This window comes from Syngnathus typhle, linkage group LG2, assembly GCF_033458585.1.
Source record: "Syngnathus typhle isolate RoL2023-S1 ecotype Sweden linkage group LG2, RoL_Styp_1.0, whole genome shotgun sequence".
Classification (NCBI taxonomy): Eukaryota; Metazoa; Chordata; class Actinopteri; order Syngnathiformes; family Syngnathidae; genus Syngnathus; species Syngnathus typhle.
Window position 1 is genome coordinate 18,680,508 of NC_083739.1, and position 25,013 is coordinate 18,705,520.

The following is a 25,013-nucleotide window of genomic DNA, read 5'->3' on the forward strand; positions in this document are numbered from 1 at the left end:
TCAGGAAATACTACTATCTTTGGGTCATCCTGTCAGACATCATTTCATTACAACTTCACGTCTTATAATTAGGTCCATTCAACATGTTTTCATCTTGTATAGATAGTCATAGTGTTTCCAGCCAAGATTCAGGTTCCTAATGTCCCTCCCTTGTCTCTTTCTTAAATCAAGAAAGGCCTACTTTTTGCCCACTCTATGTAACTACAAAAACAGTTTTTAAATACAAGTACCCCTCAAATAATATGCTGTACAGTATAGCATACAGAAACTGCACACTTCATTACAAAATTGGCCCTGCCTGTTCGCCTAACGCTACTTACTGTTGCATATTTTCTAAAAAATCAGACGTGTCAAAATTCTGTTATTTTAAATTTGATTTGAGCTTGGTAAATTAAATTAACAACTAATTGATCATCAAAATGATATATTTTTGATAATGGTTCATCACTTTGAGCCAGTGTAAATTGCATCACTAGTCGTGTGCAAAACATGTCATTGAAATGCAGTCAAACCAGAAACTAGTACCCATTTGCATTACTAATCAGTAGCTAACAAGGAGTTGCTCTCAACTTTCAAAAAGGCTGGTGAGAACAACATCCCTCGCTTTTTGTGCAATACTGGCTCAATTGTTGTCTATGCGGTTTGGTTTCATTTAATAATTAAACAATACTAAACAAAAAAAACCTCTGTTAATGAAGAGCAACCAGAAAAGTTGGATTTTGGTATAAACTAAATCCAATTATTCCATTTATCACTTTATGAATAGAAAAGCAATGGCATTTGCATGCTATTAGGCGGTCATGTGCAGTGGTACGTATCCAGCATTATCAATTTCTCTGGCATTTCAGTTCAATAAGAGCATATCTCACCATTCAGATGGACATGCACACTTACCATGCAGGTCTGTAATTTCTTTTCTACACATTAGTGTGATTAGCACTGCTACACTAAAATTGTACATAACTGGACATTCCGTGCAGTTTGAATGTTTTTTTGTTTTTGTTTGTGTTGTTTCCTCTCATGATTTGTTTGTCAATATGATATGGTGGAGAAAAGGGTCAGCGTGTGACGTACATTTAACGATACATCGAAAGGTTGGGAGGTAGTATTGATGAATGACTTACATTTTTTGCAATTTAAAATGTGAGCAATCAATATATTTGCGGGACGTTAATCTGTATTACAATGAATAATATCAGATGTATGAGACATACATAAATGCCTTGGCACTTTTACTTAATTTCTTTTAACACTATGGCAACTTCACAAAACTCTACCAAACAAGTTTGTCATAAACATGAGGGAGCAAATAATAAATCAGATTAAATCTGCTACTTTATTTTAAAATGCCATTAAAACATTTGAATCTGAAAATTCTGCTTCTGTGTTTGTTTTTACTTCCTGCGCATGTTTGTAGAATGGAGACAGAGACCCCTGAGCCATTTTGACCTGTAGCGCTCCCAGGAGAGTTAATACTGCATACTGAGTTAAAAGCGGTACTTGGGGAGATGTTGTCTTTCGGGAGTGTCCTAGTCGAATGGAAGACGGCAACTCTGGTTCGGATGTCTAGTGAGTAAAGTTGTGCCAAAGCCCATTGCTTGAATTGTGAGAACTGCAGTCTTGTGATGTAATTTTAGATGCATATTGTCATGTTAACATGTTGGGGAGTTTTTATGATTTGGCACATTCTCAAAACATGCATTTTAGGTTAATTGGAGACTAAATTGTGCTCTAGTGTGAAAAGTGGTTTGATTATACGTGTCCTGCTAATGGCTGGCAACCAGTCCAGGGGATAGCACACCTGGGATAGGATCCAGCTCACCTGAGATTTGGCTGATTTGGGTGGTATCGCCCTTTCTTTGTACTTTGTTTGTGGTTCTTCTAGGCTTTGTCTAAAATGTCTTTAGTGTTCCCAAATGTGCCTTGCACTTTATTTTGCATCTATCGATAGATTATAGCTTTTAACAATGACAAAGTAAAAATCTTCCATAACTGCAGTAATACTCTAAAATGTGCAAGGTTAATGGAAAAGCTGAAATACCTTGTCATAATAGTGTGAATGTATACCCATGGAAGCTTGTTTTGTGCTAACCACTAATTTATGGAGCATTGTGTGCACATAAGCACCTTCTAATCAAGTCCCTGATCAAACCACGAGTTGGAAACACTAACCCAGTGTGTGTTTGCTTGTCATGCAGAGTCCCTGGGTGTGAGTTTCCATTGGGAGTCATCTGGCCGAGGTAACTGCTGCTGAGATTTAGTTGCCCCTGGATACGCTCCCTCCAGTCTACATGCATGTGTTGTGAAGCTGCTTAAGACGGGCTTCAGGCCACTCAGGGGAAAAGTTTATGGTCAGAATTGACGCTTTTGATGAGCCGATTGCAAAGGAAGAGATTAAAGGGGGATACCCACATTTTTTTGCCAATCATATGTTGTATGTCCTCACTAGTCTAAACATCGTTTTCTTATTAATATTGTGTTTGTGGTATATGAGTTAAGCAGAAAAATCCACCTGTTTTTATCCATCTCAGGGAGCGGCCATTCTGCCACTTGCTGTCGACTGAAAATGATAGACCCAGTTGCCAGGTCTCAGTTCTCAACAGATCATGGCTCATCAATTTACTAAAGCTGAGCCGTGAAAAAAAATTATGTTTAAATGTGTTTGTATCAATACTAGGGTATTTCTTTATTGTGGATTTCACTGACTGCTGGGGTTGTCTGGAACAAAACCACCATGTTGGAGGGTGGGTTACTGTACTTGGATTAATTTTAGGGGTGCGAAAGGTTTCAGCTCCCTCATAAATGGACTATACACGCCTATGATTCATTGGATATGAATTTTCTAATATTAATCCAGTGGGTGTTCAACATAGACACTCCACAGTTAGAGGTAATAAGTAGCATGAGATCACGGCAAAGATTAGATTAGAAAAAGTGGCAAAATAACGCCGCCAGTATTTGTCTAATATGATGTTGCACACGCTTCGTAAAAGCCATTGACATTACACGAGGCTAAGCTCATAATGACCTTGCCTTTTATAGGCAGGTTGGAGTGCATTAATCTGCTTTAGAATAATCTCCTACAATCTGTGATAACTGCTTACTACATGTATCTGAGAAGAGGCAACAGAGGTCAATGGACTCCTCTGAGCCATTGCTGACATCTGCTGTTCACATGTATAAACCAGAGGGGCATTTTCTGATGGCTTTGTGGAATTCATTGGGGCCAATTATGGTTTTTGTCAATAGGATTGAGATAACGGCTTTGTGATGGCACTAACCCCCCCTCTCCTCCCCATAAAAAAACAACTTTGTTATTTTAGTTCGGTCACTTTGTAACCAGTTACTCGAAAAATAAAATAAAACTGTCCCTACATAGTTTTTGCAGAAGACTTAAGAAGCGCTTATCTACATCCAAAACGTTTTAAAAAGCTCGGCACTTGCTGGACTGATATGTCGATCAACCAATAGGCATAGAGGTTAACCCATTAAAGACTTAGTATCCGTCTGCCTAACATTTCTTTCATTTCATTTCTTTCCAAAACTATCAAAATATAAAATAAATAAATGTGAAAATAAAAATGAAGAAGAAAAATTGAAATTGAAAAAAATTGAAAACTGACGGCACGGTGACGCGCTGGTTAGCATGTCCGCCTCACAGTTCGGAGGGTGTGGGTTCGACTCCACCTCCGCCCCTCCCTGTGAGGAGTTTGTATGTTCTCCCCGTGCCGGCGTGGGTTTTCTCCGGGTCCTCCGGTTTCCTCCCACATTCCGAAAACATGCTTGGTAGGTCGATTGTGCACTCCAAATCGCCCCTAGGAGTGAGTGTGAGTGCGGATGGTTGTTGGATCCTGTGTGCCCTGCGATTGGGTTCAGGGTGTTCCCCGCCTACTGCCTGTTGACAGCTGGGATAGGCTCCAGCACTCCCGTGGGGACAAGCGGTACGGAAAATGGATGGATAATTGAAAGAATATATGTATGGGGAAAAAAACACACCAAAGAATTCATTACTATAAAAGTAAATATAAATATAACAAACATAAAAAAATAAATAGCAAAATGAATGTGGAAATATAAAAATAAATACATTAATATAATTAAATATCAATTTATCTACATTTTAATGTATTTTTATAGATTTTTTTTTCAATATTACTTTTATTCCTTTTTTATTTTGGCAGTTTTGGTCCTCGATAATGTCATTGAACGTAGAATAAAGCTTTTGGTTTGATTTTGGACTGCATACAGAAAATGCCATAGAGAGAGGCCAAGGCAGACACCAAGTCAAACATGCAATATTTTTGTTGCAAGGCCACAGTATTAAGCACTCAATGACTGTGCTGTTGTAACTATTTCCTTTTTCACAGCTGAAAAGGAATGTAGTTTGGGGCCAACGTTACACATGCATTACCCAGCACAGTAAAACAAAGTGCACTGAGTGTTCAGCCAACTTATTACCTCAGACAGATTTTCTGGAAGCAAGATGATACAAAGACTACTTAACTGATCTCTAAGAAGTCATTACTTGGTACAAAGGAGGATTTTTTTTTAAATATAGTTTGGTCTGGATCTAGATAAAGGTGCAGCATCAGGAATTTCCTACACATTTGTAAAAAAAAAACAAAAAAACAATAGCAACTTGTGATGTCTGCTGTGACTAAATTGTTCTAAAGGTTGTGCACATGATCATATCCAACAGAAGAGCTACTTCAACATTTACAATGATTTCTTAATGTTTATTATTTTTGTTTCAATCTGCAGTTGTGTAGGATGACACTCCATGATATCAAGATTTGTTTCCAATTTCTGGTGTAAAAACACAAGTTGGGCAACATATTGTGGTTTACTGCTGTTCTGACTTTCGCTTCGCCTTCGAAAACCGAGCTATTTATTTGGAAGAAAAAAAAAATCCAAGGAATCACTCCACATGAGTGGAGACTAAAGCCAAGAGAGTGACGCTGTACACACTCGTTTCATCACCTTTTAATGTGAGAGGCACACACATCTTCACCACTTCATTAGGCTGAAACACAAATTGTTTATATCATTACTACACAATTTTGCTGAATCTGCAGCAAAAATTTGGAATTGTATTAACTTCACTTTGGTGTTGGATGATCACGTTTCATTTGTTGACACCACCGCCCTTTTTTGTCTTTGTATTACATAACACAGAAGCAAAATGTGAAAAATGTCTTACCTTGTGTCCACTCTGCGGGGTCCAGGTGAGCTTGATGGTGCGCCTGGTGCCTGCCTCTACATTGCCTTTGCTGGGATCCACATCGAAGCCCTTCTGCTGCAGGGACGCCATGTTGTCCCAGTTAAACTCACTCCCCTGAATGAGTTGATCCAAATAAGCAATCAGGATACAATCAATGCATTGACTTGTTGTATCAAAAGCCAAAATGAAAATCCTCTTTTGTGCCGGAATTTGGGTTTAGCCACAGGTGTCATTTCTTTTTTGGCACAGGTGCTTCTTTCTACTCAAGAGCAGGTTGGTTGAGTAGAAGCATCTGTAGCTAAAGCCAAAACCTGGCAGGGTTTACTTTCTGGCCAGGATTTTACACCTCTGTCAGATCGGAAGATTTGCATTTTGCCTGTCAATATTCCATAATTATAATAATTATCTAACTTTTAAACGTTTTGATGTATGCCTTAAATGCTGCTCCATCAGGATAATAACACACAGTAGAACAATTACAACAGTGAAGACAATCGTAAAGGCTCTTTATAACATAAGTTTTTAAAAGTTTCATATCAGCCTCATTACCTTCTTAGTGGCCCGTATGCAGCCTACTTCCAGCTCTCTAACTGCGGGCCTGATGGTCCCCATGCTGTAGCTGGCCCGCAGGGTGACTAGTACAGGGATTTCCATGTCCTCTGACTGTCCTGGTGAGGAGGAGCATGAAATGTTACTTTTCCCCGAAGTCGCGTTATGACAACTAAAGAATATACCAGCTGCTACAATAAACATCAATTGTGGTATTTGCGTATACAATTTACATGAACAATGTCTTTGTCTCCTTTATGAGGCTTGCTGTGAAATGTAATTGAAGATCATTCCATTGCTATCCACAGAGTAGCATGTCCATGCACACCATTAAACGTTTCGGGGCATATTCTCCTGTTTGAGTCGGAAAAAGTGTGCTGCTGTGCTGAAAATGTGTCCCTACTATATTACAATGACAGCCGTATTATCTTAGAAATCGGTGGGGGAAAAGGATTGGCGCGAGCTGACGATTTGTTTTTCTTCAGATGTGAGGAGCATTTAACTGACTGAACGCTGATCACAAATACAGTGACAATCATCGTAATATTGTTTTCTTTGTATTTAGATTGTTATTTATGCGCGCATTGTGTTGCTTAGCAACCTGGTCAACACTCAACTTGCACCTTCTGTTAGGCGCGGTATTGAGCACGGTATTGTTATTAAATTGCTTGTACAGGACTGTATAGAATTGATTAAAAAGCTAATGCAAGAACACAAAAAAGTAGCTTGTTGATGAGTTATGCACACTGGTAAAGGTCAGTATAAGTGCTCATTTTCACATTTAAAGGCTGACTACTTTCCAAATGAAGCTTTACGGAATTCACTTGACATGAAAACTCAACAATCGGGAAACTAGGTCAAACCTTAGCCTTCACCGAATCATGCCTTTTTGGTGGTCGAACTCATATTTGCAAGGTCAGATAAGGTGTACTAGAAGTCTGGATGGAAGAATTGCGGCACCTTGAAAGAGTGCCAACTATTTGACTTAAGCGCAAAAGGGAGAATATGCCCCCTAATGTATTTTATAATTACAGGCTGAGAACAGCAGAGATGAAAGAAGGAGATTCCGTATATATACCTTCGAGTTGAGTTTCACTGGTAATTAGTGGCGGAAGAAGGGATTCAATAGGAACTGTCAGTGGATCTCCTCCACACAGATACATATTGTGGGACGACGCTGCGCCTTTCAGATCCAGTACGCACAATTTTCTCTGGCAGACAGAAACAGAACCACACTTAGTTTGGTTTATTTGGTGCAAACTATCAAAATGCCAGGGTTCTCAAAATGGAGCACACAAGACCCCCAGGGATCCAAGAGCCGTAGCTTGAGGGTATACTAAATAATTTGTAATGGATAATTATGTTGTATCATTTTTTAAAATAATGCAGAACCACATATGGACACCAGCATGTGAATTAAATAGTAAACAACTAGTCACTTTATTCATGAAATAATTCACTGGATTTTAAGCTAAGACGAAAAAAATTAAGTGGACCACCTCACCACACAGCGAAAATCTGCTATTAATTGATAGCCACTATAATTGTCTTTAAAAACATGCAAAACAAAAAAGGAAATAAGTGGAGGTTTTGGTGAATAAGCAACCCATAGAGACCAAAACTACATTTAAACCGGTGAATTAGCAAATGCGTAGCTGCTAATATGGTATGTTTAAAAATACATCATATTTAGGTTACACATGGTAGTTACAGTAAATATTTCTCCCTTCAAACTGATCTTGTGGCCTTTGCGTGTTGCTTTTACAGACCTTATTGACAAGCTCAATGGTGAGTTGATCAGAATAGTTGACGGAAGGGTGATCAGGGTGAAATGTGACTACAACGTCCTGGCTTTGTCTCGCGGCAATGCTTCCCTCCACTGGCAGAACACTGAAAACACTCAGCCCATTGTGGTTCTGCGTCCCTGCACATAGTCCAACAAAATGCATGTTTTTACCACTGCTGCTGGCTGTCTTTCAACTTATCACAGCATACACAATGTATATTTATACTACCACGTTTAGCACTGCTATATCTACTCGTTTTACTGATACAGAAGGCTGATTGTAAAACACGCGATTACCACGTTTGTCGACCACAATTACACCAGATTCACATTTACAAGAAAACCATTACTTCTTTGTCTTATGAAGTAATTTCACGCAGAGAAACTGAATGTCAGTATGTGATTGTGTATACCAGTTTCCATGCACAACCTTAAGCTTCTTCATCTGTCTTCCGCATGCTACCTACTGACCTTCTTACCTACAACAGGCTGGATCTTGGAGTCCGTGTAACCACCCAAGAGGAGGGCCACGCCTTCATCGGCACCCTGAGTCTTGGAGGGCGAAAGGCTGTACAACATCGCCTTAAATCCCACTGCAACAGCCGAGCTGTTCTGGAGCTACAAGTTGTCACGGCGACAGACACAAAATCTTACAGTTGCGGCATTCAAAGTTGTTATGCAGACTGTGCAATGCAAACATCAAAAGTAACCAACTTATCCAGAATACCATTTGCTTAGACATTACTGGCAAGACCATTGAAAGAGTAACCCATTTCAGTTTCACATGTTTATTTTATGATCACCAAAATGGAAATTCAGTTTGTGCTGATGTAAATATGCTGGCTCACCTTCAGGACATGTGAGGTGCTCTCCTTCTCCAGCACATAATCAAAGTCCAAGAGCCTTCCAGGGTGGGAGGAGGTAATGGCAGGCACCATGCCCTCCCCACGCAGAGTCACAGCCAGGGTCATCTTCTGACAACGCACCTCCAAAGTCTCACAGTACTAACAATCAAGGGACCATATTAGATTTGGCTCAACATATAAATCATTCCATAGAGAGACAACTGTGCTTAATTCACGTTAATCAACTGTGCAAATGACTGACCCATCAATGAGCAGCTGTAATTTAAATGTGGCACCTTTTTCTCCAACGTAGGACAGAAGGCCAACACCAAGGTGTGTTGCTCTCCGGGTCCTATCCCTCTGAGAGCGTTAAGAAGTAAAAAGGGTCCATATATATCCAGCAATGATGACCTCAACTTGAAAACAAGCACAGAATTGTGATGACAGTGTTTAGGTCTCAACACCAGGAGTTTAAGATTGACAATACTATTTCTGGAAAATATGCATATTTAGTCAGTAGCCAGTGATACAAATCTAAATAATAATAAAATAAAAAAAAACATATTTGTCATAAGGATTTCATATTTCTTTTTATGTACAAAGTCTGGTGTGTTGAATATATGCGTAATACTACTAATACTGCTACTACTATTAATGATAATACACTCTTTTGAGTGTCTGTTAGAAGGATATAAATCATAAAACTGTATAAAGTATCATTAAGAAAAATCATATTCAATGGTTGACCATGAAAAGCTACCTCTAGAGATTCCGCCGAAATGTTCTTGACCGAAAACCTTTTCGTCACTCTCTCTCCTAAAAATCAGAGGCCGAAAAGCATGGAGGAGGTTTAGTGCACAACTCTACATAGGCCTGACACATGGGCATTTTGTCCTCACCTACTGCCACTTGCTGGAAATCCAAGGCGTAATTTCTAATATTGCTTGATACCACCACTAGAGGGGGCTGTACAGCAGGGCACTGGAGCTTTAAGTAGACTGTGTTGAGAGGACTGTTGACATGTTGGATGGGAGATATAAAAGCGTTACTTGTAAAATGCTTGGCGATGTCACAAACTTTGGACGCTATTTCTTTATTTTTACCTCCACGTTGGCTGAGCTTGCCTGTCCTCCTCGGGAGGGTCACCATCTGACACAAAACACGGGATGGTGTACTCATTGTAGCGTGAGGTGAAGGAGTGCAGCAGAGATGCCCTAGCTTCCTCGAACCTCTGACCTCTAGGAAAATAAATTTCACCACAAATACATCAAGGAAGATGAGATTGACTTATGGTGAGCTTTATAAATTTATGAATTACAGCCAATTTAGACCCTCAAATTGTAGGGCCTATTTTGACAACTTGACCAAGTTGTAGACTTGGCCAAGCACTTCCCAGATGTGTAAGATGGTTCTTTTAAAAATAATTAATTCAACGTACTTTGGTACAAGACACTCTTACCCTGCGTCGATGCTGTCGGTCGGTGACGTGTATATTGGGCTTGCAGTTTTGGCAGAAACTTTTGATAATTTGCTGCTCTTGGACAGTTTATTCCCTTTGCTGGGCTCCACCTCCCGTTTAGCCTTTTGAAACATCAGTAATGGAAATGACATTATCGACATTGAAGTGAACCAAATATCAATGAGGTTTGCGTAGCACATGCGAGAGAAGTTGCACCTCTTCATCAAGTAATTTTTTAATGTCTGCTTCATTGGTCTGCTTGGCTCTGAGGAGACGCAAGGCCTCTTCCTTGATATTGCGGTCTTCAAGTTTCGGATTAAATGTGACCAGGACCAAACACCTCTGGAGTGCAGGAAAAAGAAGACAAACACTGGTTAATATTGTTGCATGTTTACAGATATTTATTTTTTGCCAAATAATATGTAGGCACATATATTTTGAAACTCCATTTTCCACACCGCGTCCTTCCTTATTGTCATGGGTGAGGTGTAGCCTATCCAAGCTGACTTTGGGGTGTGAAGCTGGTAACAAACTAAAGCGCATTCAGACGCCACAGGAAGTCTTGAGCTTTGATTGGAAACCTGAACCTCAGAACTGTGAGGCAGGTGTTCTGTTCTGCCTGTATTTTGAGAAAAATGTTCACTTCTGTCACAATTCCAGTAGAGGGAGTCCTAACCCCAAAGAAGAGTCATACCCAATAACCTCGGAGCATCCTTGTTGTGTACTAATTTGAGCATGAGGGTGTATCTGTTTTTGAAATTCTATTCGCTTATTTACATAATTACATTTAAAAAGAGAGAAAACTATGTGGTGCAAGAATAACAGATATGAAACGTGAAATTCAGATGACTGCACAAGCACACACACACAAACGCTATAAATTGCAAGCAGAAAATATGTCACCACTGAATCAGGTCCGAGTACTGATATCTTACTGCATAGAAATTGGCCGTTAAATGTCAGCCTGAACTTGTACAAGGTGCTCCTCCTCTCACCTTGCCAGGTAGCAGGCGTCCTGCAGCAGGAGTGATACTGATGCTGGAGTCTTGAGGTGGGGTGAAGGAAAACAGCAAGGCCCCAGTAGAGGGTCGTTGTTTGGACTGTTTTGGGACAGTTTGGTTATAGGTGAGGTAAAGGAGAGCGGTGGACTGGTCGCCAACTGCCGTGGGTCCAAACTGCACCAGGGAATGGGAGAGCGCCAACGTAGGGCAGACACCCATGGCACGGCAAGCCAGGGGAAAAACTCTGAAGACAATTACAAATGGATAGAATTTAATCATCTATTTGGTGACATTACAATAGAGGGCTACAAGGTCACCTGTTGATTCCTGATTTGCAGCTCAGATGGAAACGGTACTCTTTTGCTTTGCTAGCACTAAAAATGATATCAATCTCCAGTGTTTCTTGCGGGAGAAGCGTGCCGAAGCCATCATTCGGTTGAACGTCAACAAACTGTTGAGTGAGCAGAATATAAAGTGCGCAAAAGTTTTTTGTACTTTTGGATTAATCGAGCAATCATTTCGAGAATTCTTCCACATTCTTTGGATTTCAGCTTGCCAACAATTTAGATTCTCCATGAAAGTAAATGTGCGTTGAATCAAAATAAAACTTTTGCATTTACTTAGCAAACCAATTGTCAGCATATTCACCAAGTTTCCTAAATGTTACAAACCAAAACAGTAACTGAATCATAATTATTTCAAATTATTAGTGCAGACAACAGAAATTAAGGTTCTGTTTTTGAATAAAGGGACAGAAATACTAATGTTTTTCTTCCGTTGTAATCGTAGGTTGTGGCCCTAAATAATTTTCAGACCAATTACAAAGTAAAATTGGATCACTATCCACAGCACATGATAGAACATTGATTGGGCATCACAGGTCTCACCTCTGGCAGGCCAACAAAACCAAACTCTTGAGGTAGAAGTGACATGTTGGTCAGGCGTACACTGCTTTTGAATGACTGATAGATAGAACAATAGCCAAAATCCATCTCACTCTGGCCAAACTTCAAGTCGGACGAAGTCACAATGGCTTGGACCGTGTAAATGACAGGCTGCACCTAAAAACATCAACATGAACGGTTTTAAACTCTAACCGCTTTTGAAATCCATCTGATATCAGTAACATGCATACAGTATAGAAAGTATTAAGACACCTTAACAAGCGTGTTGTGATTTCAATATTTTAAGTTTTTTGGGGGGATATACCGTATTTCTTCATACAGTATAATATTTTTTTTATCCTTCTCAAATACTGCTAAGCCTCTATTACTTAGAATGGCAAGTACTATAGCAGTATGATGTTGTTCATATAATTGTAATATAAGAGATTTTGCACCTAAATCATTTGCGTTACTAGATAAACAAATATGCATTCTAATGTTTGGTAGTACAGTCCCTGTCACTCACTGAAGGCTAGATATCAGCCATTATTGTTTTTGTCTGGAAACTCTTTGGTTGTACTAACTCTAATGCCCCCCCCCCCACATCCACCCACTCCACTATAGCCTTGACAAATTTCTCCCTGGGATCATTTAAGCAATCTGGAGAGAGATATTCTTTTGCATGAGTGTTTTCTATAAAAAAAAAACATAGCATGAACTCCAAGTAGTGTGTGCTCTGGTGAAGATATCTGGGAGGCGCCCACTTGAGGTGTGGCGTTCTTTCATTCGAGTGGACGTCGTGTATTTAAGTGGGGGCAAAACAGGAATCATCATGTCTTGCCATTATGTCACCAAAGTCTTAAATCATATCCCACCAATCCTAATGTCCATCTTATTTTACAAATATCAGGTACGAAATGCTGGAGAATATACTGCTTCGTGACCTTAAAAAATGGATGTGTGTTTGTTTGTGTGCATGTTTTAGTGCCAGAAGCTTAGGGCTTGTAGGCAACACATTTGGTGCACCACAGGAACATCCTGGCCTTGTCTTTGGCTCCTTGTCAGGGCTTTGCCTCCCATCCGTGCCCGTGCAGGGAGAGGCAATAATGGCCAGAGAAAAAAGGAAGGAGGCAACAATTTGGCTAGAAGAAAAACACGACTGGACACAGTGCTATACCAATGTTTAACCACCTTCACTGCATTTTAGAATCCAGGCTTCAGTTGAGACATTTTCCTTTAGACAATGTAGAACAACCTTTATGCTTGGCTTGTTACCACCCATGAATCAACTGGGCCTTGGGGGTATGAGATAATTTTAGCTAACAAGCTAAATAGGTTACAACCCCCTATGGCTCAGCTTCAGTTTGGGATAAGCCAAAGATGTTTCCAGAATCACATGGAGACTTAAAACAGACCGTGCATATTACTCCAGTACGTATAACACAAACCTGCCCAGCAACCTGCACTGTCATTGGAACCTCCAATACGCCAGTCGCACTGTCAAAATACTTGCCAGCATCTTGGGGTAAGGTGTTTCTGGGAGACAAGAAGAGAGTAAATATATTCATCATATTTTGCAAAACTCAGTGAGCATTGGAAACATCCATCCATCCATCCATCCATCCATCCATCCATCCATCCATCCATCCATCCATCCATCCATCCATCCATCCATCCATCCATCCATCCATCCATCCATCCATCCATCCATCCATCCATCCATCCATCCATCCATCCATCCATCCATCCATCCATCCATCCATCCATCCATCACAACACATCAGTTTGGGTCATGTCTGATGACAAAAGTTAAAAGCCACAAGCGACCGTGCTTTTCAAAGTAAGATAAGGATTCAGACCCAGAAGACCCATTATTTTACTTTAACCCACAACTGTGGGATCAGCTCGCCGGGGAAAGCAAGAGAGGAGAGACGAAGAGCACGCCTCCACACTGCTGTAGGTTGTAGCCATGGTGATGGGAGACATAAATATGATTCAAAGAGACCCACTGGTGTACATGTAAAACTCCAGTCCCTCAATATCCCTCACAGCCAAGAGCTACTTGCTTAATGAATATAAGCATCGACTCAACATGGATGTAAAAGGGAGCTGCAAATCATCGTAATCATGTGTTCAAATGTCAAATCCAGTTCCAAATATAGATCTTACGCCTCTCACTTTTTCTCTTATGAAGCTGGCCGCTCTTTCGACAACCTGCCTCCTCCTGTTTTCCACCCGTTCTCTTAATTTAGGATGAAGGTTTGAAAGTTAATGCTCCAGATGTCAGTTGGTTTCTTCGCCAAATGCTATACAAGCAAGCCTTGTCATCAGGAAAGCTGTCATATTCAGGGTTTGAGGGCAGGCAGCATGAGGACAGGCATGAATATTACAGTTTAAAATGTGTGGTTCTACTCTACGAATGTATGGTTGGGAGCAAGAAAATCAATCACTTCCTAAAATGTCTAAATGAAACGCTGGCATTAACAAAGGGGAATGATGAAAACTGAGTCGCTGTAGCCTGACCAATGAGTGCACAGGGTGTATTTAAGGAAGCACTCTGCTGCTGCTTGCTAATAGAATCGCTGCTGGAGAGTCACTCTTGAATTAGCTTGGCAGGCCCGAGTGGAAAAGCTTGGCGGGATGTCGTCGGGCCCATATGCTCTGGAGAATTCTGTAGATGGATGAAGTCTCATTTGTCAGCGTCCTTTTCAGATCGATGTATTCTTTTTCCATGTGGCCAGATTATCCACAGTGTGATGCACAAATTATGATTGTGGTTTATAGAAGCGGAAGCCAATGTGGAGTAAAAGTTTTTGACTAGTAAGTACGTTTCCAACATACTTGCGAGTACCGCGCGCTGTGCCTGCCCATGTACATACAATGACATCCCACTGCAGCATGGACCCCGGCTCGGATTTCGCTTCACTGGTAAAAAGTGATTATAAAAAGAGTGCAACACGGATTAAGAAGCTTAGCGATATTTGACTTTGTACAGACGGATAAACAAAACACAATATGACCTCACAAGGTAGCTGCCAAACGATAGGCAAGTGTGTTTGCTCACATTTTTTCCTTAAAACTACTACTAATGTTGGACGCAGCATTGGACTTTGCAGTGGCAGGCCTGACCCAGCCCCTCACGTAATCTGTCGCAGCAAATCTGCAGGAAATCATCCTTGTAATCTCCTTTTTATCAGATGGAACCACAGCTGTAGGACACTCTTCCGAGATTAAGCCTAAAACCGCTGATACAAGGGATACATTTCCAATGACTTTGTCATCGGTTTAACGCCAACAGAGACTGGCTCCTCCGAAATCTGAGGACAGAGATGGCATTTGGAGGAGCTTGATTCTGTGCTGGGTGAACCTTTTCTACAATGTTCAGTATCCTTCTCCAATAAGAGTGTCATTTACGTAAATAAAGACTTTTAAGTTGGGCTGCCAATGATTATGAAGGGCACTGCATCAGCAAACTTTGGTTTTCGTTTTATGATCAAATTTGTTCACCAGTGTTAACAGGTCTGTTGGTCATTCATTACTTGAGTGAAACCATTCAGATTATTCTTTCTTCTGTGTATGTTTCAATGTAAAATCATTCTAATACCATGACCAGGGTCACTAGCAAATTAACCGCTAACCTCGATATTATGGAGAGGGATTATGGAGAATATGGAACAATACCATGGATTTACAGGTGGGGGTGGATATGGGAGGTGCGTGTTGGATGGTGATTAATAAATGTGGAAGAAGAGAGGGATGCAGTGAAGGAAACCTGGTGGGTAGGCTGAAGTAAAACTGTGGACAGGAAGCAGAGGAAGAACCTGCAGGAAAGCTATGAGTCATTCTTGGTTCTAGATTTAACAGCACACTGATCTTCCTGCAGGAAAGCTATGAGTCATTCTTGGTTCTAGATTTAACAGCACACTGAACAGGTGTGTGTGCCTGCGCGTGTGTGTGAAAGAGAGAAAAAGAAGACTACGAGTGAAAGCAATGAGGAGCAAGGGTTTGAAATTCAAACATGCCTATGGGTAGGAAACCTTGGCAGTTTAATTTTCAATAAAATACCACAAAAGCAACCTTCCAAATATATGCACAGAAGCAGGCCACAGATGACGCATGCCAGAAAGCTGATACGCTAGTCATTTCTCCCTTCCATAATTTGTATTGCGTGGTGGGGACTGCTGGTGTAGTGGTTCTTTACCATTCACTGAAAATGCGAGTGTGTATGGTTGATTGAAGTGTTGTTTCTGGCGGCATATTTTGGTCTTAATTTTATTCTAGTCTTTGTGTCATGCTGTTATTTGAAGATTTTTTTTTCTGTTTTAGTCATGTTCACATTCTTGTCAAGTTGAAACTATTTTCTGTTTACAACTGTAACACTAATTGTCTGTCTCTGTCTGTACATGCTCTGTAATTGACTGGGTACAAGTCAATGGTGTAATCCACCTTTCATCTGAAGTAAACTGGGATAGGCTCATTATGACCATGGTGTCTGAGTATTGTCATGGATACGAAGCAGATATCAGAAGGTCCATTCGTATTTGGTCAATGACTAAAGTAACGACGACCAAAGCAACTGAAGACATTTTGAAAGCCAAAGACAAGTAATATTCTTCAATGCCAAAGTCAATGAACTAATCTCAAGACAACAGAGCATTCCTTTCACCCCATCTGGCTGAAGTTTTATGTTTTTGATTTTACATTTTAGCTAAAATATCAATACAATATCACGAATTTAAAAAAAAAATAATAATACAAATGTGTGGTCAATCTTTTTTTTCTTGTTTTCCCCAAAACATTGCAATATGATTTAGACTAATATGGCTAACAAAATACCACATGTTTTGTTTTGTCAACACTTCTTCAGAAAATAGTTGAGTGATTAACTTATTTGGGAGTGTCTTTATTCACACATAGAAACAATTTTTCAGAAAAGATTGAGCTTTTCAATATGAGATCAGATTTGCTAAAAGAGTAAAAAGGGAAGCTTTGATTGAACTGCAAGGGAGAGCTGTTGTGGAGAATAAGAAAAACAAATTAAGGAGAAAAAAGGGAATTAATTGTTAGCACAGAGGTGAAAGGCTAAGAAAATACCATTCTGTGTGAGAGAATAGGAGAAGCCACAGCGAGCAGTTCAGAAGCAAACAGAGGACAGAGGGAGTAAGGAGGGGGTGAAGGGCGAGGCTTGTGCTCAACTTCGCGCATACAGCACCAGCAGCACGACTCACACTCTAATCCTCACATTAAAACCTCTGCTGATTCACTAAAGTAGATTACTGCCATTTCCCCCACTTTCCCCTACCACCTCGCTGCACTGGAAAAGCCCCTAACTTTGTCATTGGAATATAATTTGGCATATTGTCATCATAATCCCTAACTTCTTAGCTCTCAATACATTAAGGATGTTAAGATATGAAGAAAAAGAGGGTGGGAAGAAGAAAACAAACGCCTACATAGCGCATGCATCTCATATTTGCCCTTGAGGTCTCCCGGTCGATCTCTTGGCATTCACTACTGCGCTCAAATCTTTTCGTGTTTGATTAGTAGTACTAAGTGTGATTTCTAATAAATGGAATTTTTTGAAATCACAGCCTATTGCGACTGGGTCACGGCATGTGTGCAAGTCCTTTTCTCCAACTTTTCGGAAAAGGTTAACATTAACCGCCTTGGAATAGAATGAAAATGTGACTATCGCCTTTCCAGTGATTCCATTATGACTGCGTCTACACATGTCATACCTTGGCACAAACTTGAGGTGAGCAGTGAAGCTTGACTGAGCCTGGAGAAAGCCTGTCCTTGGTATGATCTCCATGTGTTTCCTCATCTCCGGCCACAGGTCAAAAGTAAGCTTCAAGGCTGTGCTGGTGCTGACACAGAAAACACACATATGATTAACATAGACCTGGCATCTGAAAGATCATGTAGTATGTATTGTATATGATATTAAGTAAAAAAAAAAAAAAAACACTTCAGCCCCTAGCATTTTCGCAAACACATGTTTTTGAAGTATATTATGATTTATGCACCAGTTATGGAGATGGACAAATAGATCTAATGATCCAAAGCATACCACATCATGTGTCAAACAGTGTTATGAAAAGGACATGTATAGCTGCTGATGTGATGGATTCACAGGTGTTTAAGATATGTTACACTACTTCTGCTACTATTCATTTTAAACAACCAGATCTTTAAAGGTTATTTCCCCCAAAATAGTATGGGCATTGGACAGGTAACCTTTAAGGCAAATTAACCTTTGGTTCCGGAAAACTCCATTTGAAATACAGTTACACTACAAATATGGCTTAGCTGGCGACATTGAGATGTTTGCTTTTCTGTGGCAACAATAACAAAAATACACACAGTATATTATGTACTCGACCTTCAAAAGTTTGGGGTCACTTTGAAATGTCCTTATTTTTCAAATAAAATCACTTTTTTTTCAATGAGGGTAACAATAAAATAACCAGGAATACACTCTATACCTTGTGAATGTGGTAAATGACTATTCTACCTGCAAACGTCTGTTTTTTAATGCAATATCTACATAAAGACCATTTGCAGCAACCATCACTCCAGTATTCTAATGCTCCATTGTAATTGCTAATTGTGTCAGAAGGCTAATGGATGATTAGAAAACCCTTGAAAACCCTTGTGCAATTGTTAGTTTTCGTGGAAAACACTAAATCTCTTGGGTGACCCCAAACCTTTGAATGGTAGTGTATAGTGCTTTGCTAAATGGAATAAAATTTCAACACACATCTCAGTATGAGGCAATTTCTGATGCAGACACAAGCACAAACCCACTCACATTAAAATCCATTTCCTTTTTCCTTCATATTCTGTTGCATGTCTTCATCTGAAATTACCTCATGATGAGATGTGCACCCGAGGTTCATACCAATTAGGTCACCCAGTTTCCAGGAGCTCCAACAGATGGTTGTGCCTGTGGTGACAAGTCTCAGTGAGAGCTTGCTATACAAATGGCTTTCCACCATGAGAATTTTCAAAGCCACCCGGGCCCCCCGCTCACATTTTAAGAATAATGAGGAAAGACAAAACAACTAACTTTATTGTTTTGATCGCTTTGATTGGATGAACTCTGAGCAAGAGGTTCATGCCATGACAGTTCCTCACTCATAGGTCGCACATATTGAAAGAGGACTCACTGTGGAAGGATAATATGTTTCTGTCATTAATCTGGCCAAGGTCTAATCTACACATTCATGCGTGCCTTAATGTTCACAATTGTTTCTTTGCTCGTACATTACGGAACACTATGAAGGCTAAAAGATTTTTCGTAGAATTCGCAATCAATATTTGCAATCATCTGTTTTGACACAAGAACTAAATATCCATCCATCCATGGATTGACGGGTGGATGGAAGGACTAAATAAACAAACAAAATATAACATACCGTGTGCACCTTGTAAACCAATAGTAGATAAATCAAAAATAAAAGATTTAACATAAAACAACAACCATCAAGATTTGTATTGATATAACTAACATACAATACAAAAATAAAGACTGAAGATTTCTGTTGTCAAGGCAACCAACCAGCACCATATGCTAGGTTGTGAAGCATTACAGTGTTGTTATCTGACTTTAATTCAACTTGAGTCATAAAGCATAAAGTGGGTATTTGTAGTAACATTAATAATTGGCCCGTCGATTAGTGACGATTCCGGCGACAAGAAAACCCACTCGATGCCCACCTCTGAGAGCAAGGATTTGACAAAATCTACCACTGTGCTTCCATTTGCTTAGAAACAAGGAAATTGATGCATTAATTTCTCCATGTCCGAAAACAGAAATGTCCAACTACAGCCAGCTACAAATCCAAAAATTGAGACGACCTGCACTGCTATCGGGTGTTAAAAAGTTGTGTGGTTGCAGAGATGGAGTGAGCCCTCAAAGACAATTTATTTTTCGTCTAATTCACTGGGCGTGCTGCAATGATGTCAAACTGGGATTTAAAATACCCCATGCATTTCTTTCTGTGGAAACTCACCCACTGAAGCATACCAAATAGAACTGTACAAGCTGATGAAAATGCGGCTATACTAAAGCTAATTACAGCTGATACCAAATGTTACTCTACTTTCCTGAAGAACTGAAAAGGAGGCATGTTTGTTTAAACGGAAAACACACTACAATAACTAACTGCGGCAGAGCATCTATTAGAGCTGAGGCAACTATTGGAAAATAGTAATGAACAATTCTGCGTGATATCTGCCCATCATCTCAACAGGCATGATAGGAAATGTTGAGATGCCAGAAGACAGCTCTGTCCACCCCCGAAAAACTGTCAAGACACGTTTTCGCCCAAACTGCTGGAATTTGAGTGACATATTTGGTGGTTTGCTTTAAGAGATGTGGTCCAGACTGAGGCTGTTGTCATTGTCATGTTGTCACACGTCACACCAGATGGCAGTTACCATAAAACAACCCCCCCCATGCGCTTGCTCTCCCACATGATGTGTCACAATGACTGTATAGGCAGTGGACCACACGCCTACTCATGTTACTATCTCTCCCTGCTGTGCCTGTAATCTCATATATGATCCATATCATATTAGTCATCATTTATGGTAAATCAGTTCTCATCTCATTTATTTTAATGACATATTACATTTCTTGAATTTGGGAATCAAAGGTATTTTATGTTGGTTTGTTGGAAAAGCAAGATTGTAACTTTAAAGGGATTTAGAAAAATTATTTTTCTGTGCCAAAAAATTAACGTCTTGCCATAGTATACAATCGTATACTACAAATGGTATGTGAAGTTGTATTTGACACCTAGAGTCGATTACAAATGACCCACTCCTGCATTTTCTAAACCACTTGTTCTCACAAGGGATCATGGGTGCGCTGGAGCCTATCCCAGCTGACTGTTGGGCAAGAGGCAGGTTATACCCTGAACTAGACAACAACCCATTGCGGGGCTCAAATAAAAAACAACTTTTCACATTGACATTCACATAACAACAATAATAATAGAGAAACTTAAAATTCTTTCCATTCATTTCAATTAATGAAAACATTCTTGATCAAAATGTACATTCTCAAGTAATAATAGTTTGTGCATTAATTATATAAACAGTAGACAGACCTTTGCATATGCAGGACAAAAAAAAGCTGCCGACTAGGACATATCATTTGAACAAAAGAAAAAACGAATTACCGTATTTTGCGCCCTATTAGGCGCACCGGGGTATAAGGCGCAGCTTCAATGAACGACCCATTTTAAAACTTTGTCCATATATAAGGCGCACCGGACTATAAGGCGCATAAAATAGAAGCTTTACTGCAACAAACTGAGGTTGACTAGGGTTGCGGTATGCACCCACTAGCCAATAACCAACGAGCCCTCTGTAAACAATCGCGTTTCTCAAACGATCTCCTATAAAATGATTGGAACTGACTAAAGTTCGATCTAACGCATTGGTACTACTTACCTATGTTTCCCTTCCATATCGATCCGTAGATTTACTCTACATTTACAGAGCAGCCTATTTTGACATGAAATAGCCTCACACGTATAGCAGCTATCGTCATAGCATTAGCCAGCCGCAATTTCCTATGAGCCTCAGCTCGCAATCTTCCATGAGCCTCAGCAAAGTGTAAACAATCGCGTTTCTCAAACGATCTCCTATAAAATGATCAGAACTGACTAAAGTTCGATCTAACGCATTGGTACTACTTACCTATGTCTCCCTTCCATATCGATCCGTAGATTTTCTCGAAACATTAACGGAGCAGCCTATTTTGAAATGAAATAGCCTCGCGGGTACAACAGCTATTCGGTGACGCCCCCTGACTACAGTTACCGTAATGTTGGGAAGCGATGCGACTTTGTAATTTACTAGTCGTACTAAAACGTACTAAAACATTTTGGCAGAGCACTGTGTACAACCAGTATGGATCAACAAATTCATCACTTGATCCATATATAAGGCGCACGGGACTATAAGGTGCATTGTCGACTTTTGATAAAAATTTAGGTTTTTAGGTGCGCCTTATAGGGCGGAAAATACGGTAGCTAAATTAACAGCATTGTGGCAACAAGGTGTCTCTAAATGTCACGACAGATGACAGAGTGAGACATCGCGATAACGAATTACATTTCCAATCCTCTTCTCAACCAAGGTAGGTAAAATATCGGCGTTAATTTATATTTAAATGTATATGGGCTGTAAATCAATCTGACAACAAGGCCATATTACTGAGGCATACTGTATCTCTGATGTATTTGTGGCTTGAGCTAGTTATTGTGTCGGTTGAACATTAATACATTACAAGATGCAAAATGTTTGATTCTAGCGTTGTATTTGATTAATTCATCATAAACATGTTGTGTATATATATTATACAGAACTGTATGAATGTATCACCCACCACTAGTGAGTTACAGTACAGCTGTACACACTTTTGGTAAAAAAAAAAAAATGATTTGACTTTCTGTAAGCAAGTGCATCATCTAAAGTGAGAGGACCTACCTGCTTTGGAGTGTGACAACCTCTTGATAAAGGTGGTCAAACATGCAGATCTTCATGTCAATATTCGGCTCCACCACCCACACTGGGAGGCCTGCTCCCTCACCCTTCACCAGGATGGCGATCTGTTGGAGCCAGCGTGTGTTCAGTTCCCATCTGGTAGACAAACAAATCATCCTATAACAGATTATGATGAACATTCTTTTTCATACCGGGAAGCTTGTTGGATCTGAAAACTTGATGTAGAGGTCCAATTTGACTTCTCCAGGAACAGTCGGGGAGAATATTATCTCTAGTTTGACACTTTCAAAAGGTCCAATATCTCCTTCTCTTACCTGAAATAGAAAATAGAAAAAAAACATTCTGTGTTAACCATGGTAATGTAACCTAGAATAAAATAAATCATGATGATTTCACATCATTTCACGTTTGGAAACAGAACCGAGCAATATCGCATCCATCAAATTCACTCTGCAGAGCCACTTAAATTGACACACAAGCCAACAGCAACAAAGCATGAAGGCGATGATGGAAATGACAAACGAGAGATGCAAGCCATTCAAGCTACAATATCAAGCCATTAATATGAAGCCGGGATAGCGTGATGTATTATCTGTCATTATACAGCACGGCCTCCAAATGGGCTATGTGCAAGTATCAGTCAAGATGATAATGACTGAGGGGCTGGCATGCAGGAACATGCAATAATGCACAACCATAACAAATGCAGAGGTCTTGCGCCATTGGCCCCGGCCACAGAGCTGTAATGAACCCCAAACAACTCAAGAACGTTGCACAGGCTACACGTTACATAACAAGATTTGGACAGGCTCACGATCATCGATCATCAGTCCTACAAGGATGAAACCTTAGTGTCATCATTCACATCATATCATACCTCAATCAAAAAATGTACAATGCTTTATTTAAGGACTGGTCCCCAGCCAATCCTAGTGCTATTTACAAATATAACGTGATGTACCTAACATAGTCATTTCAACTCACACCACTGACGTACGTGTAAATACACTACAATACTTACGTTGCCTATACGTATGTCACTGGCGTCAGACAGGCCCTCTGGGATCTGGGGGAGCATGCTGGAAGACACAGGAGTAGCTCTAGCAGCTGGACTTGAAACCTGGGATTCTGCCGACAAACACGGGAATGCTAAGATTTTTTGGTTCTTGGAGTACTAAACCTGCTTGAGGAGACACCTCAATCAATGCTAAGGAAAGTTGAGCAAATAGATGACACAATGGCACAGTTTCTCGAGTCACCATCTGCTCAGGGCTACACGAACATAGAAAAAGGAATAAAAGCAATATAGGGCCCTATTTCTAATGCAGTTTTCTTTCTTTGGGTATTTACACAGACACATTAGAAACCGGTGGTTGAGCTGTTGTCGGTGTGAACGCTGCTGACTTGCTGGATGGCTATCGAAGCGGCTACTCTTATACCCTTTAAACTTTAAATGCATTTTCAATTAATAGACACACGTCTGTTTAAACGTATACCATATATAGAGGAACTTTAAATTTGTTGTAGTTTTCCACAAAAAACAAAAACGCAAGCACTTGGTTTATGACTCCTATTTCCTTGCCCAAAATAAGAAAATGATCCTAATAATCACAAATTTGTTTATGCATCCAATTTACCTCGTTGGGATTGCTGGGTTACAGTAGACCTGGTCAAATCATGTTCCAAACTGTGCACTTCCCTGGTGATCATGGATGCAGACGTCTGGGTCAGATCAGCACATGTTGTGCTGACTGTGGATGTGTCCTGTCCAGCCATCACCACCATAAAAATCATTAGTTTTACATTGACTTCATAATGGATTTGACAACAGTTTGCTACTTTTCCAACATGAACGAAAGACCAGATTTTACTGTCTGTCCGGCCTGCTGTGTGTCGGCCGAGCGATGGGATGGCATCTGGACCTGGTGAATTTCTGGAACAGGCTTTGTAGTATCCAGGCTAAAGCGGGTTGCGAGGGCGCCCTTGTTGGTCAAGGTGATAGTCCGTGAAATAATTTGGCCCACTACATGCGAACCAAAGTCAATAAACTGGTTGTCGACCTCCAACTGGAGATAAAGACAGTAAAATAAGTCAAAAGCATCAACTAACCAGTTGGTCAATATGAGACCTGTATAGCATAGCTAGGTTGCATGAACTGTAGCATTACAATGGCTGCAGCGAATTTGCTAAAATTAACTATGCTTTAAAAGGTATGTTAAGCATAATTTATGTAAATAAAAAATGAGAATGCATTTCCAAGCATAGCATAAAATTGCATTTTTATACTGTTTCTTTCTGTTGCATTACGATGACAAAGGAATGGACGTTTACTGCAACTCAGAACCAACAGCCAGCCTGAGGGCTTGAGCCAGCCGACTACTTACATCACATCTCTTGATGGTGCATCTGACAGGCACAGAGAAGCGACCTGCTGCTGAGGTAAAGTCAACCTCTCCTTCAAGGTCTTCATTGATCTAAAAGGATCAGAGAGCAAGAAGGTGACGCTTTAACCTATTCAGAGGGAACGATTGCAGTGAGATAAGTTGGGTATCACGTGTGGCTTTGAACTGCAGTCTAGTTAAATTAAAAAAAATAAAAAATAAATAAAAGGCATAACTGTTACTGACCGAAGGGTGGAAAGTAATGTGCATTTCACAGGACATCCCAGTCGATAAAGGACCAGGAGGTTGAAAGCTGTAGAACAATATTCAAGTCAGTGAACAATGAAGAGCTTCATGATTTTTAAA

At 40.1% G+C, this 25,013-nt stretch overlaps 1 protein-coding gene across 3 annotated transcripts in view; it reads right to left on the reverse strand.

The window, feature by feature from the left end:
* Positions 1–4,671: 4,671 nt before the first annotated feature.
* cfap74 (cilia and flagella associated protein 74) overlaps positions 4,672–25,013 on the reverse strand; it is a 31,398-nt gene continuing 11,056 nt past the window's right edge. For all 3 annotated transcript variants that reach the window (XM_061273016.1, XM_061273017.1, XM_061273015.1), the window contains 25 exons: positions 24,894–24,960; positions 24,651–24,740; positions 24,138–24,332; positions 23,904–24,030; positions 23,288–23,394; positions 22,458–22,580; positions 22,249–22,370; positions 17,484–17,612; positions 13,194–13,281; positions 11,749–11,922; positions 11,179–11,312; positions 10,856–11,105; positions 10,077–10,202; positions 9,861–9,982; positions 9,505–9,639; positions 9,301–9,413; positions 9,162–9,217; positions 8,698–8,817; positions 8,405–8,560; positions 8,036–8,174; positions 7,540–7,694; positions 6,849–6,981; positions 5,771–5,889; positions 5,201–5,335; positions 4,672–5,023 (listed from right to left, as the gene is read on the reverse strand). In XM_061273016.1, the coding sequence (XP_061129000.1) occupies positions 4,919–5,023; positions 5,201–5,335; positions 5,771–5,889; positions 6,849–6,981; positions 7,540–7,694; positions 8,036–8,174; positions 8,405–8,560; positions 8,698–8,817; positions 9,162–9,217; positions 9,301–9,413; positions 9,505–9,639; positions 9,861–9,982; positions 10,077–10,202; positions 10,856–11,105; positions 11,179–11,312; positions 11,749–11,922; positions 13,194–13,281; positions 17,484–17,612; positions 22,249–22,370; positions 22,458–22,580; positions 23,288–23,394; positions 23,904–24,030; positions 24,138–24,332; positions 24,651–24,740; positions 24,894–24,960 (3,220 nt within the window). In that variant the 3' untranslated portion in view covers positions 4,672–4,918. The remainder of the gene's footprint in view (positions 5,024–5,200; positions 5,336–5,770; positions 5,890–6,848; positions 6,982–7,539; positions 7,695–8,035; positions 8,175–8,404; positions 8,561–8,697; positions 8,818–9,161; positions 9,218–9,300; positions 9,414–9,504; positions 9,640–9,860; positions 9,983–10,076; positions 10,203–10,855; positions 11,106–11,178; positions 11,313–11,748; positions 11,923–13,193; positions 13,282–17,483; positions 17,613–22,248; positions 22,371–22,457; positions 22,581–23,287; positions 23,395–23,903; positions 24,031–24,137; positions 24,333–24,650; positions 24,741–24,893; positions 24,961–25,013) is intronic.